The sequence below is a fragment of the Mytilus edulis genome, chromosome 13, assembly GCF_963676685.1.
Source record: "Mytilus edulis chromosome 13, xbMytEdul2.2, whole genome shotgun sequence".
Lineage (NCBI taxonomy): Eukaryota > Metazoa > Mollusca > Bivalvia > Mytilida > Mytilidae > Mytilus > Mytilus edulis.
In genome coordinates, this window is record NC_092356.1 from 6,404,882 (window position 1) to 6,420,044 (window position 15,163).

Below are 15,163 nucleotides of genomic sequence, written 5' to 3' on the forward strand. Positions count from 1 at the left end.
AGAAGTTCCGTATTTGGGTTAGTTTTGCGCTTTAGTGACCGGGTGCAAAGTCTCTCGATTAAGAAACAAAATGAACTTGAATATTGTTCAAGATATGTTTTTCCAGACCCTCAAAAATGTAACTGTAAAATTATATACATCCACATTATTCATGTTATTATTAGATTATTGATGAATTGATTCTTACTGTGGCATTTGTCACATGGTATACTTAGACTGTCTTAGTGTGATATGATTTTGAAATTGCTCTGAGAAAAAGTCTCATCTCATAAGTAAACAGGATATTTCAACATTTAAAAAAAAATCATAGTTGTAATAGGTACATTTTTTGTAGTTACAGTTGTATGTATTTTTTTCTGTCAAAAATCAAATTGAACAGGTTGATAGAAAAAAATATAATAGCCCTTCAAGATGTCATAATTCTAGATGGTCTGCTTTCTTGATTGCACCATTGTTAGAGGTTTTGCTTAAATAATTTCTTCGTGTGTTTAATTTGTAAATTGCTTTTTTGAAATAGATTTTAGAGGGGGGATAGAACCTTTATCGGGACTCCGGGATCGGGGGGGGGTTTAAGCTCGGGATTTCGGGATTGACCCTTTCGGGATCCGGGAATCCTTTTTTTCGGATTTCGGGGTGTCGGGATTTGCTTTATTTAAATTCGGGACCTCGGTATTTCGTTTTTTCAAGTCCGGGATTTCGGGATCAAGACCCCTCCTATCCCCCCTCATTTTAAGATTTATTGTATTTTCAGTTTTAGAATAAACAAAAATGATAAAGATAATAAGATTTTACTGTTTTACAACAAAGTTAGTCAAATTCTAAAGACTAAACCATTTTTTAAACTGTTTCTTTTTAGAGTTTTAAGAATTATTTTGACAAAATAAAATATTTATAATATTGTCTTGATGATCAAAAGCATTTCATTCATGCTGAAGACCTTAGACAGTCACCAAACTTGTCACAGTGATATTGCAGAAATTTAAAGCAATATCACCAGCTCACACATTGAATCATACAATCTAAGTGCACTATTCCAAACGCAAAACGATTACTAGAATATTTAGTAACTACACCAAAGCTAGTATAAATACAACCCATCAGACCCAATACTACCAAATTAGCTTTCTCAATAAAAGTTAACAGTAATCATGAATATTATTATACCTTACATATATTACAAACAATTCTATTGGATAACACCTTATCACGTGACATGGAATAATTCAGTTAATTTTCATTTAATTGCAAAGGAGGACGAATAACCCTTAAAATTTACACCAGCAGTGAATAACCTTAAAGTTCACCGGCGAATAACCTTTTGAGTGTCTAGATTTGCACTCGAGTTATCTCCCATGAAAATGACTTCACAGACATAAATAAACAAAATGGCAGCATTCATGTTACACTACAACAGCCCATCGAGAGACGAAAAAATAAGGCTTTGGAAATGAATAGAGTGACAGCAGCCGATGATATCTCTTGTAGAGTAACGGTCCTTTTCAGGGCCATCAATATTTTACTAAAAGATTCTACCTTTGTTGTACATTCGAGAAATTCTAGAACACAAATGTATTTTCCTGAGGTATTTTTAAACGTCAGCTTGTGTTTGATAGTAAAAAATATAGTAAGTGTTTAAAAAGGCCTTTTCACTTTTAGTTCGTTATAATAAAATAATTGTGGCCCCTTAAAATCAATGATTATCCAAATTGTCAACCCTTAAAAGTTATTTGACTTCGGGCTGCACTCTCATAACCTTCTCGTATTGACAATTATGGATATTCACCTTTTGAACGGGCCATAATTGTATATTATTGACCATCTAATCACACAAGAAATGAAATTAAGCACTCCATTAAAAAAAGTTGTATTCATGAGAATATAAATATTTTAGTAGAAGAAGAAATATATGTTAAGTTGTGCTGTATACATTTGCTTCTGCACATTCTAAAGTTGTGAAGATTTTGTTGATAAAAACTCTCATATATTTTTCAATTTATTATTTATAGAGTATTTTATTGTAGAAGGTTAGGAATCATTGACAACCAAATTAGAAATCAAAGATATGGGACGGTCAAGCAAAGACAAACGGGATGTTTACTACAGACTGGCTAAAGAAGAGGGTTGGAGAGCTAGGAGTGCCTTCAAACTACTGCAAATTAATGAAGATTATAGTTTATTTAATGGTATGATTTAAATCTAAAAAAAAAATTTTTTTTCATAAAGGTGTTTTAATGACCTGAATTAAATTACTAAAGAGAATTCCTCACAAACAACCCACTAGTGTTTTAATTTATTCTCAAAAGATTGCTAAATAATCATCATATAATTATACTTAAAGACATGTACACTGAACTTTAAATTTTGAATCTTCTCAATACTCTTGAAAAAAAATCATTTTATTATGACCATGGGAAACATTTTTTACCAGATTCTTAGAATCCTTTTAAGAATCTTAGAATGAAATACATGTATCAGGTAATTTTAGATAATAAAAAAGACCCCTGAGATGGTATCTTACACCATTTTATTTTCGGGTTGCTGTCTCATTGCAGAATGGTCAATATCTGTTCTATTCATACTTGATAGCCTTTAGTAAATTTTGTTTTCATCTGAACACCCATCTGATCAGTGATCTGAACAAATCTTACCTCTCAACATGTGCAAAAATGTAGCCAGGTTTTATTACTTATATACATATCGTCACCTGTCCAATTAAACTAGACATATTTATATATGTTTTAGGTGTGAACAAAGTTGTAGATTTGTGTGCTGCTCCAGGAAGTTGGAGTCAAGTTTTGGCAAAGAAGCTAATGCAAGTATATTTATGGATGTCCATGTTGGTATTAATAATTTGTGGAAACCCAACAAAATATAAAGTGAAAAAACACAAATTAAAAGGAAAAAATAGGGTCTTTAACAATGCAAGTGTGTCTATACCATAAGTGAACTTAACAAAATAACATGTAAAATTTGCATGGACTGATAAAGAGTTAAAGGCCTTGTTTTCTGAATGTATAGAAGAGAGTTGTAATGATAGTGTTAAAAATGTAATGATCACGCAGACACATGACCATGATGACAGACAGACGAAAACAATTATTTTTTCTTAACTTATTGTTCTTCATTAAGGATTTTAGGGATTTTAACAATTTAAGCAAACATATATATATATATATATATATATATAAAGGAGGTAAAGGTTGATAGTTACCCATAAAGGATTTTGTTTTGGTCATATTTTAATGCTTTGCTAGCAAAAATGGCTTAAGTCGAATATATCTTCAAATTCATCTTTAAAAAAAGTGTGATGTTTAGGATTAAATATAATTATATGCATCAATATTTATTTGATTATGATAATTTGTAAATTACAGAGAAGAGAAAGAGAAACCTGACAATGTTAAGATAGTTGCAGTAGATCTGCAGGCTATGGCACCAATCCCTGGTGTGATTCAAATTCAAGGGGACATAACCAAGGTACAGGATGCAGATGTATTTATGTACAGATAAAAAAAAATATTACTATTAGGAAGGGTTTGGATAGATGGAAAAAAACACAGTAGTTTTGATAGATAGCAAAAAGCACAGTCAAAGATAAGAACATATCTATAATACTAAAATTACGAGGTCCAATTTATCAGCCGGCATCAGGTAAAAACGACATATCAAAGAATTCAACTTTATATATAGCTAAAATAGGACAATTGTGTAGATTAAAAATTACACCACTCCAGACCCTTTTGTTTTCCACATAATTAATATTGCCAATAATTAACAAGTTCCGGGTTGAATCCGGTACTGATACCAAAAGTATATTCACCTGTTACCCATTACCTTATCTGTACGTTCCGTATCTAACAGGCGCACAACCAAATGGTGTATTTGATTTTACTATATACACCGGTCATAATCACAAAGTCGACACAACTAAATTCAATCATTGTCAAATTGTTCCCTATTGTAGTTTTTTAATTAGTAAAACTTTCTAAGATAACAATACGAATACTAAAAATTTGGACTAAGGCGTATAGGTACAGTTTTCAATTTGTTAGCGGGCATGACACAAAACAGCGAATCAAACATTTGAACTTTATTGGACAATGCTGTTGATTAAAAAATACTCAATTCCAGGACCTGAATATTACCAATAATTGAAAAGTTCCAGGTCGACAGGTTCAAACAGAAAGATTTGAAAGCAGAGAAAACTGTGTATCTTATAATCGGCACGACTTTATCAGATGACAATACCAATACTAAAATAAGGCTTACGCATAGTTATATACTTTAATTCAGTCATGGACCCGCGATATCACGGGTGTGTTCTAGTAAACTGTTATAATTATAACATTGTTTTTAAAAAGATACGGACATACTTGACAAATGAAGTGACTTAAAATATACATGCATTTGTTTAACAGTCCACTATGTTTTATACTTGTTGAAGCATATATAATTGAAGAAAAAATGTACGGATTTAAAACATACTTCTAAAGTGTTAGTTTCTAACTGAGTTTTTTTAATTTGTTTCTTGTCAATGGGAGGTAATCAGGAGTATTTACATTTTTTATCACATCTATGTTTAAAACTCATATCATTTTGTTTTGTAGAAATCAACAGCTCAGAAGATAATATCCCATTTTGAAGGTGATTATGCTGACCTTGTGGTCTGTGATGGAGCTCCTGATGGTAGGTGGCGCTGTTTATCATTGTTTTTAGATAACAAAAATGAATATAGTATTTTTGAGGCTCAAATAGTATTTATGTGTGAGGCAATTATTAGAATTTTTACTATGTGAAAACTTGAATATTGCAAAGGAGTTTTAAATGGCAAGCCATATGATAGCCAATGCTCAAAGTCTGGAATTGGCAAATGTTTGGCTCACCTGTCAAAAAAATTAAAAGGAAGCTTTTCTCATCCATGATTTTTTTTAGGCTTCTTTTCCCTTTAATTATACAAGCTAATGACCACAAGTATTATTAAAAAAGTTAGAAAATGATACCAAATTAGGGACGTTAAAGACAGACAAGGGTAAAACTTTATGTCCCCTGTGCTATATATGTCTTGGGCATATAAACTTAGTTGATAATTCAAGTTATCTCCCCTTATCCACTTACACAGAATAAACTGATTTTACTAGTTTGAATAAATTCAACAGAAGATTCCAAATATTGAGGGGTGTGATTTCAAATATGTACAAGATGCTACTGTTGACTTGTTAAAATCAGTAGGGATAGCTTAAGTTACCTCCCTTTGTCAATCTATGCAAAATAAATAAAGTCTTCTGAATCAGAAAAAAAATGAAAAAAAATATTAAGCTGAATTTTTGTTTTTGTTTCAGTGACAGGGTTACATGATATAGATGAGTATATACAGGCTCAATTATTACTAGCAGTAAGTATAAAAAAAAAAAAACACTTTGAAAATGTTTGCAAATTCTTAAATAAATGGATGAAAGAAATCAATTAACACATGTGTAAGTTGATAAGTAAAATATGTTAAACTTATAATCTAATATCAATTTATTGTAGGGGGCCTCGGTGGCCAACTGACCTAGTAGTACTACTACTGTAATCACTAGCCAGTTAACACTGAGGTTGAGAGTTTGAACCCTGCACTTGCAGGTGCACTCAAATCCAATCTTAATTGACTGGGATTGTCAGTTATCTGCAAGCACTCCAGCTTCCTCCAGGAATAAAAACTGACCGCCATGAAATTTCCCAAAATAAAAAGGTGTTAAAACACCAACAATCAACCTTTTTATTGTGCATTGTAATTGTATAACCCCCCCCCCCCCCCCACCCACCTTGTACATGTAGATTTGTTATACCAAAAGATTAAGGGGGTATAATGTTTTTACCTTTGTTTGCCCTTCCATTCATTAGTTCTTCTCTCCATACTTCCATCCAATCCATTTGTTGTCCTTAAATATTATGCATTTTCCCAAGAACTACAAATTTTATGCTTAAAGAAATAGGTTTTAGTGAGTAATGTGTTTTCAGACTTATTTTTCTTCATTGTGCAATTTACCCAATACCTTAAAATATCACAGTTCTTCCTATTATTTCATTTCACTGCTGTGAAGTATTTTTCCACACTGTTGATTTATGCCACAATGTCAGTCAATTCTGATACATGTCTATATATACTGTAAATTCATAAATTATTGCATTTATTATAGCGATTTTGTCATTTCAGAGTAAAATGCAAATTTCATTTTTTGCCATAATGAGAAAATCCTGTTTAATTTCAATAAAAAATTTCATATTGCAAGTTTTAAATATTGTGATCATAACCCTGTTTTGCTTTTTTCGCATTAAGGTTTATGACCCCTTTTGTAGCCATTTCTGTACGAATTTTTCAAACATCAATTGTATCAAAACTACAGATATGATGAATAATAGAGATAGGCTATTTTGTACATATACTAGGGGGGAAACTTGATGGAAAGCATTATTATTTACTGTTTCATTACATTTAATAGACAAAGAGTACTTTGTGGCAATTGAACCAAGATTTTTATAGAAAATCCACAGCTTTTAATACAGAGATTTTTGTTACAAAATTTGAATCATAAATTACTCACTTGCTAGTGTTTATTTTTTACAAAAAGTTCTAACCAACCTGTAAATTCCAAAATAACTTGTGCTGAGTCACTAAATTTCGAGCGCACCCTAAAAGTTTGATTTGGTCCATATTTTTATTTATTTTAATCAATAACTACATTAATAAACTTGTTTTAAGGAAACCAATGCTAGCACTGCATGCAATAATCCTATATTTATCAGTCATCAAATTGCCAAATATGATAGTACAAGGATAAAGGCTGTTGATTTTCTATAAAATTTCCATATGTTTAGCATTGAATCAACAGAAGGGTACATAATCCTTAATAAAACATCCCAATAATTTCTGATTTTTTATATATGTATGTTTAATAATTACCTTGATCTACATTCTATTTCAGGCTCTAAATATAACAACACATTGTCTCAAGAAAGGAGGAAACTTTGTTGCAAAGGTGAGAATTAGCCATAAAACCATAGAAAGTATTAAAATAGTCATTAATCATGTTAATGCATATTTGTTTATGCCCCCATCGTAGTGGTACATAGTTACGTACATACATCCCAAAATTGGTTTCTATTCTCTAACTTCAGTTTGCCTCAACCAAATGTTATGAAACTTATACACAATGCTTATTACCACAAAACATACATGTAGATCAAGTTTGAATTTTGGTGGCATCACTCTAACCGTTCTAGAGTTATGTCCCTTTACAAATGGAAAAATTGCAATATTTTTAGTTCCATTTTCTAACTTAAGTTTGACTCAACCAAAAGTTATGTATAAGTACCCGGCCATGTCAACTTGTATTTTTGTCCATCTGATGAGTTAAGCCTTTTTCAACTGATTTTTATAGTTCGTTCTTATGTTGTACTGTTATACCACTGTCCCAGGTTAGGGGGAGGGTTGGGATCCTGCTAACATGTTTAACCCCGTCACATTATTTATGTATGTGCCTGTCCCAAGTCAGGAGCCTGTAATTAAGTGGTTGTCGTTTGTTTAAATGTTACATATTTGTTTTTCGTTCATTTTTTTACATAAATAAGGCCGTTAGTTTTCTCGTTTGAATTGTTTTACATTGTCTTATTGGGGCCTATTACAGCTGACTATGCGGTATAGGCTTTGCTCATTGTTGAAGGCTGTACGGTGACCTATAGTTGTTAATGTCTGTGTCATTTTGGTCTTTTGTGGATAGTTGTCTCATTGTCAATCATACCACATCTTCTTTTTTTATATTAAACACAATGCTTATGACTTCAAAATACAGATCAAGTTTGAGTTTTGGTGGGGTCACTTTAACCATTCTGGAGTTATACCCAGGGCCCTTTATAAATAAAAAAAAGCAATATTTTTAATTTCCTTTCTCCAACTTGAGTTGTTTCAACCAAATGTTCAGAAATTTATACACAATGCTTACTACCACAAAACATGGATCAAGTTAAATTTTAGTTGGGTCACAATAACCATTATCAAGTAATGCCTCTTTATAAATAAAAAATTACAAAATTTTTAGTTTCTGTTCTGTTCTTAAGTTTGCCCCAACCAAACATTATGAAAACTATACACATTACATTTTTATCACAAAACTAAGATCAAGTGCAAATTTGGGTAGCGTCACTTTAATAGTTCTTCAGTTATAATGTCCCTTTATAATGTTGTATGCAAGCGGGGGCACCATCTGTGTCCTTGGGACACATTCTCTGTTTTTTTGAAAAAAATCAAAAGGTTTTTATTTTGAGTTTTTTTAAGATACAACATCTTCTGAACTTTTCTGTTACAGATTTTTAGAGGAAAAGATGTCACATTATTATATTCACAACTGAAAATATTCTTTCCGCTGGTCTCAATCTTTAAACCAAGGAGTAGCAGAAATTCTAGCATAGGTAAGGTTAGTTTAAGGATGTGATCCAAAGTCATGTGATTGGTTAGGCTCAGTCATGTGACTCTTTTTAGTATATTATCCTGAAACCTCAATGTGTTGACTTTAACCCCAAATAAAATTAATAACTGTAAATTCAGAAGTTATTGCAATGTTTTTATTATTGTGAAAAATGTGACAAGGTTATAATAGCAATAATTTAAGCTCACATTTTGAAAATTTGTATATGAATTGAGCAGGATTTTTCTCAATATCGCAAAAAATAGAATCGCATTTTAGTCTAAAATAACAAAATCCCAATAATAAATGCATGCAAAATTTTCTGAATTTACAGTTATATATACTTTTAATAAAATTGAGAAAGGAAATGGTGAATATGTCAAAGCGACAACCACCCGACCATAGAGCAAACAACAGCCGAAGGCAACCAATGGGTTCCCGCACCCGTAGGTGTCCTTCAGCTGGCCCCTAAAATATGCATAATAGTACAGTGATAATGGACGTCATACTAAACCCCGAATTATACACAAGAAACTAAAATTTAAAATCATACAAGACTAACAAAGGCCAGAGGCTCCTGACTTGGGACAGGCGCAAAATTGCGGCGGGGTTAAACATGTTTATGAGATCTCAACCCTCCCCCTATACCTCTAGCCAATGTAGAAAAGTAAAAGAATAACAATACGCACATTAAAATTCAGTTCAAGAGAAGTCCGAGTCTGATGTCAAAAGATGTAACAAAAGAAAATAAATAAAATGACAATAATACATAAATAACAACAGACTACTAGCAGTTAACTGACATGCCAGCTCCAGACCTCAATTAAACTGATTAAAAGATTATGTCTTCATCATATGAATATCAGGTACAATCCCTCCCGTTAGGGGTTTAGTATCATACTATCATAAAATATATGAGAAGAACATAACCCGTGTCATGCCAACAACTGTTTTTTTAGAAATAAATGTGTTTAGTTCCGATGCAAAGACCCTATCAGTGAATCAATGTTAAAGCCAAAATATGCAATCTTTAATGACCTGACAACAGTATCGTAACTATATCCCCTTTTAATAAGTCTATTTAAAGGTTTTGTTAGTTTCTGAGGAGAATACTGACATTTTTGTGCTTTATAAAGAATATTTCCATAAAATTTTGGATGTGAAATACCTGAACGTATAAGATGTCTGCATGTTGAGTTATATTTACGAATTATTTCCTTATACCGGTGATAAAATTTAGTAAATGTTTTGACCAGTTTGTGATATCGAAAACCCTGGTGTAATAATTTTTCAGTAATACATAAATTTCTCTCGCTAAAATCTAATACATTGTTACATACACGAGCGAATCGTACAAGTTGAGATATATAAACACCATAAGATGGTGACAAGGGAACGTCACCATCTAAAAATGGATAATTAACAATAGGAAATGAAAAATCATCTCTTTTATCATAAATTTTTGTATTAAGCTTCCCGTTTATGATATAGATATCAAGATCGAGGAAAGGGCAGTGGTCATTGTTATCATTAAGCTTACAACATTTCAAATTCTAAGATGTCTAAAGTATATATTTACTGTACATGTTCTAATTGTAAAAATGTATGAAAGGTCTTCATTATACATTTTTAAAGGAACTGGAGACAGGGAATTCTCACAATTTGTTACTCCAAAAGTTGACAGATATGATTCATTGAACATATTTAGGAAGTTGTGATTGATTTCTGTATGGTTTTTTTTCTTACAGAGGCCTTTGTTGTGTGTCAGAATTATTGTCCACCAGAGGGTTATATACCCAACATGTCAAATCCATTACTAGACCATCAGTATGGTAAGTAGCAACTGCATACGTTGTTGTATTTCTTTTTACCACAGAAAAACTGTTCACATTTGAGTGTTTAGAAAAAAGTCTTTCAAGCTGATAATTTACTGCAAGACATTATGGGGAATGTATCTGAAACTTTAAATGAAATAATGTTATAAAAAGTGAAATCACAAAAAACTGAACTCCAAGGAAAATTCGAATGGAAAGACTAATCAAATGACAAATTCAAACACATCAAACAAATGGACAACAGTTATATTCCTGACTTGGTACAGGCATTTTCATATGTAGAAAACAGTTGATTAAACCTGGTTTTATGGCTAGCTAAACCTCTCACTTGTATGACAGTTGCATCAAATTCCAATATACTGACAATGATGAGTGAACAAAACAAACAGACATAACAGGTAAAAATGTCAAAATTAGGGATATAGCAGTCAACATTGTGTTATTATCTTAAAAAGTACAAAAACAAACAAATATAAAAACAAACATTTACCATGGCATAAGAACACTATGATGGGTAAGTACAGAGCCACATGTACATCATATGTAAGTAAGAAACACAAACAGGCATATAGACCAAGCATATTAGCAAAAATGAAAGACAAGAATACAGGACATTGTATCCTATGGACATTGTATCTTCTTTGTCATCTTTTTTTCACTTTTCAGATGTGGACTTTAACAATTTAGAAGGACCTAACAGAATAATTGTACCTTTCTTAGCTTGTGGAGATCTGAGTGGATTTGATTCAGATCGTACATATCCCCTAGAGGTATATAATAGTTTCAAATTGGTATTGCAGTAACTGAATTCACTTCATATGTTATTTTAGAACAGTCTTTGTAGCAATGGTCTATTTTGGAAGAGTTGTTACTGTATTCAGTATTTCTATCAATACTTGGTTATGGTCAGCTTGCAAGTGGCAAATATGGCTAGATAATTAAGAACAGTGTTGATTGTTCAAAGTGAAAGATCTGGAAACTTGTGTGAACTACAGACCTTCAGATGAAAAATCAACAATCCTAGTCAATAAAGATTGTACTCAAGTGCACCTGCCATGTTGGGGATTTAAACTCACAACTCCAATGGTGACAGGCTGCGGTTAGAGTAGAGTGACTACTAAACCCACTTGGTCTCACATTTATTTTATGTCTCTGGTTACGTGCATTCAGTGTTCTCCCCAGAAATTTTGGATAGCATCACATTTTTTGTAAAAAAAAATAACTGTATTTTTTTTAATGTCATTTGTCACGTCGCGTTGATGCTGTATTTCCTTTATATGTTTTAGTTTATATTGTTCAATTCATAACTGAGAATACAATTAAACTATAACCACAAAAACAGTTGTTTCAGTTGATGTTTTCTTTATTCATTTATAGTTACAGAATTATTTTTTTCCTTTTGTGCCAAACAAAAATAAATATGTGGTTTCAGAGGGCAATTAACAACTAGCTATTTAATCTCTTAATTGCCTTTAGTGTCCGACTTAAAGGGATTACAATTAAAGGTGATATAATTTTTATGATCATAATCGATAATAGATGAAAGTTCAAAATTGAGGACAAGTAAAATAGCATCTTCAAATTAATTATAGCGTCGCGGGAATAATTATAGCGTCGCGGGAATAATTATAGCGTCGCGGGAATTATTATAGCATCACGGTGAAAAAAAAGGCCTGGGGAGAACACTGCGTGCATTATTAACTGAGTGTTCCCCATTGCTCTTTTTTCAATGCTTCTCCGATTTGGCCATAAAAATAGCCATTTAAGCTCTAGTCCTTAGAATTGGCTGTTATTAAGTCCGTGAATTGATTTTGTATTGCTTTTGAGAAAAACATTTAAATTAGTTTGTTTCATGGATATTTCATTTTTAATAGTTTTGAGTTCACATGCTCACATTGCAAAACAAATAGTCATTCAAATTTAAATACATTTTCAGCTTGAACCTGGTAAAGAATATGTGTATCATCCCCCAACACAAAGTCCAATTCATCCCCCTTATGAGGAGGCATGTAAACTGAGGAAGAGTGATCAGCTATCTAAACCATCAAATGGGGGCTATTCAAGGGACATTGGTGCAGCAAATGATGACAGAGGCACTACAGGGGTGAAAGGCAGTGGTGATGGGAGAGACAATCGAGTGACTCCTGATATTGGTTTAGACAATGAATCAAAGAATCATCTGTGTAGTGATTTGAATAATTTAACAATAACAGGAGATGACATAAGGACAAGGAATACAGACAATATTAACATGGATAAAAATAATATCAGCAATGGTTAAAATAAAGATATCTTTCTGAGACAAACTTTTTCTATATTACAGACATTGCATAAGAGTGAATTTAATTGATTCATATTATAAATGGGGCATTAAGGTATACTCTTGTCCATTTGTACGACCTCCCTCCATTCAAAAATAGGTTTTCAGTCTCTAACTTTTGATTGCAACAACCAAATGTTATGAACACAAACTTTTACACAATGCTTATATATTACCACTAATCAAGTTAAAATTTTTGTGGTTTCACTTTCACTTTTCATGAGTAATGTCTTATACCTGCTAAAGAATATGTGTATCATCCTCCTACACAAAGTCCAATTCATCCCCCTTATGAGGAGGCATGTAAACTGAGGAAGAGTGATCAGCTATCTAAACCATCAGATGGGGGCCATTGGAGGGACATGACTATAGCAAATGATATAACATTGCCCATGTGAAATTTTAAAATTATTTGTATAAACATAGAACGACAAAAATATGTGACGTATGAAATTTTCTGACGTCAGACACGCAAATTGATGAATGTGTTTGTAGATAGATGTTTTTGTGTTCTGTTAAATTGTTCCTTTTAAAATTGTTACATGATGATGACTGCTGTATCCATATTTTAACTATTTTATTTATAATGTCTGTTTAGTTCATGCATTATTGCAAATATAACAGAATTTGATGAGACTGTTATCAAAGTGAGAGGTTTAGCGCTATGAAACCAGGTTAAATCCTCACTTTTTAACCGGATTTTTGTGACAAAAATGTTGGTTATTGATTTGGGGATGTACTGCGGGCGGCCGGGCAGTCGGGCGGGCGGCAAGGCGGCAATCAAATGTTGTCCGTCCATTAACTCATGAACTGTTCAACCAAAGCTTTTAAAATTTTAATATGTTGTTACTGACAACTAAATGTTCTGTTAAATTGTTCCTTTTAAAATTGTTACATGATGATGACTGCTGTACCCATATTTTGACTATTTTATTTATAATGTCTGTTTAGTTCATGCATCATTGTAAATATAACAGAATTTGATGAGACTGTTATCAAAGTGAGAGGTTTAGCGCTATAAAACCAGGTTAAATCCTCACTTTTTAACCAGATTTTTGTGACAAAAATTGTCGGTTATTGGGGATGTACGGCGGGCGGCTGGGCGGCAATCAAATGTTGTCCGTGCATTAACTCATGAACCGTTCAACCAAAGCTTTTAAAATTTTAATATGTTGTTACTGACAACTAAATGAAGGTCAAGTACAATAATGGCGATTTTGACTTTTACCGTTCAGGAGTTATGGTTCTTGAAAGATTGAAAAATGGTTTTTCCAGTCGTGTCCGTGCATTTACGCATGAACTGTTCTACCAAAGCTTCCCAAATTTTAATATGTTGTTACTGATGACAAAATGGAGGTCAAGTTCAAAAATGACGATTTTGACTTTTACCGTTCAGGAGTTATGGTTCTTGAAAGATTGAAAAATGGTGTTTCCAGTCGTGTCTGCATTTTCTCATGAACCATTCAACCAAAGCTTTTGAAATTTTTATATGTTGTTACTGATGATAAAATAGAGGTCAAGTTAAATAATGACGATTTTGACTTTTACCGTTCAGGAGTAATGGTTCCTGAAAGATCGTAAAATGGCGTTTCCATTCACTTTATTGCATTTACTCATGAACCATTCAATCTAAGCTTTTCAAATTTTAATATGTTGATACTGATGACAAAATGGAGGTCAAATTTGATATTGACGATTTTCACTTTCACCATTCATCAGTAATGGTTCTTGTGATATTGCCAGGACACAAATAAATGTTAATAAATCCGGTTTGCTGTCGTTGTGACAGCCTCTTGTCTACATTTGAAAATGCCTGTACCAAGTCAGGAATATGACAGTTCTTGTCTGTTCGTTTTTGATGTGTTTTGTCGTTTGATTTTGCCATGTGATTATGGACTTTCTGATTGGATTTTCTTCTGAGTTCAGTATTTTTGTGATTTTACTTTTTATATAAATTTTAAAAAAATTCTTTTAAATTTGCATGCACGCTTACTTTGCCTCTCCCAAATGTTATGAAACTTATACTGATGTGTATTACCATTAATCACAGATTACTTTTTCTGTTTTGTATTATGATTTCATCATTAAGTTTTTTTTCTTCAACTTATCATCATTTTTTATGTCTAGATGTAAGTTAATATACGATGCAGACTACACTGTGTATGATGTATCTTTGATCTTAAGGTCGATAGGATAGATGCGGTCAACAAAGTCAATAAATTGTCAACTATTTAGTTGGAGAACATAATCTATATAACAGAAATTAATGAAATTAAAGGACTCTATTTACTTTGTTTCATTCTCCCTGTATAAAGTCAGTCTCATAAGAATAAAGGAACAAGTCAGCATTTTGAATTGTCAGTATCCTATTCTAGACATGCCCAAATGACTATTTCAGAACAAAAATGTTTATGTAATACACAATATGGTCGAATTATATGTCTTTCAAATTCTTGTTTAAGACTTGCTTCAAATCATGCATTTCTAAAATTTTATGCGACTGTCATACACATGAGAGGTTTAGCTAGCTATAAAACCAGGTATAATCCACCATTTTCTACATA

General features: G+C 32.2%; 1 protein-coding gene across 1 annotated transcript; it reads left to right on the forward strand.

Annotated features, from left to right (window-relative positions):
• The first annotated feature begins 28 nt into the window (after window positions 1-28).
• LOC139501576 (tRNA (cytidine(32)/guanosine(34)-2'-O)-methyltransferase-like) lies at window positions 29-12,585 on the forward strand. Its single transcript, XM_071290693.1, has 11 exons — window positions 29-118; window positions 2,022-2,183; window positions 2,743-2,812; window positions 3,375-3,477; window positions 4,608-4,686; window positions 5,340-5,392; window positions 6,966-7,019; window positions 8,346-8,448; window positions 10,193-10,276; window positions 10,946-11,049; window positions 12,216-12,585. Exons 2-11 carry the CDS (start codon window positions 2,063-2,065, stop codon window positions 12,558-12,560), a joined length of 1,116 nt encoding a protein of 371 aa, XP_071146794.1. The 5' UTR covers window positions 29-118; window positions 2,022-2,062; the 3' UTR covers window positions 12,561-12,585.
• Window positions 12,586-15,163: the final 2,578 nt, after the last annotated feature.

Excerpts from the sequence above, each read along its gene's own strand:
- LOC139501576 (XM_071290693.1), top strand. The coding sequence starts at position 2,063 with ATGGGACGGTCAAGCAAAGACAAACGGGATGTTTACTACAGACTGGCT. Across the intron at positions 2,184-2,742 it reads AGATTATAGTTTATTTAATG|GTGTGAACAAAGTTGTAGAT; the intron begins GTATGATTTAAA and ends TATATGTTTTAG. Across the intron at positions 8,449-10,192 it reads TAGCAGAAATTCTAGCATAG|AGGCCTTTGTTGTGTGTCAG; the intron begins GTAAGGTTAGTT and ends TTTTTCTTACAG.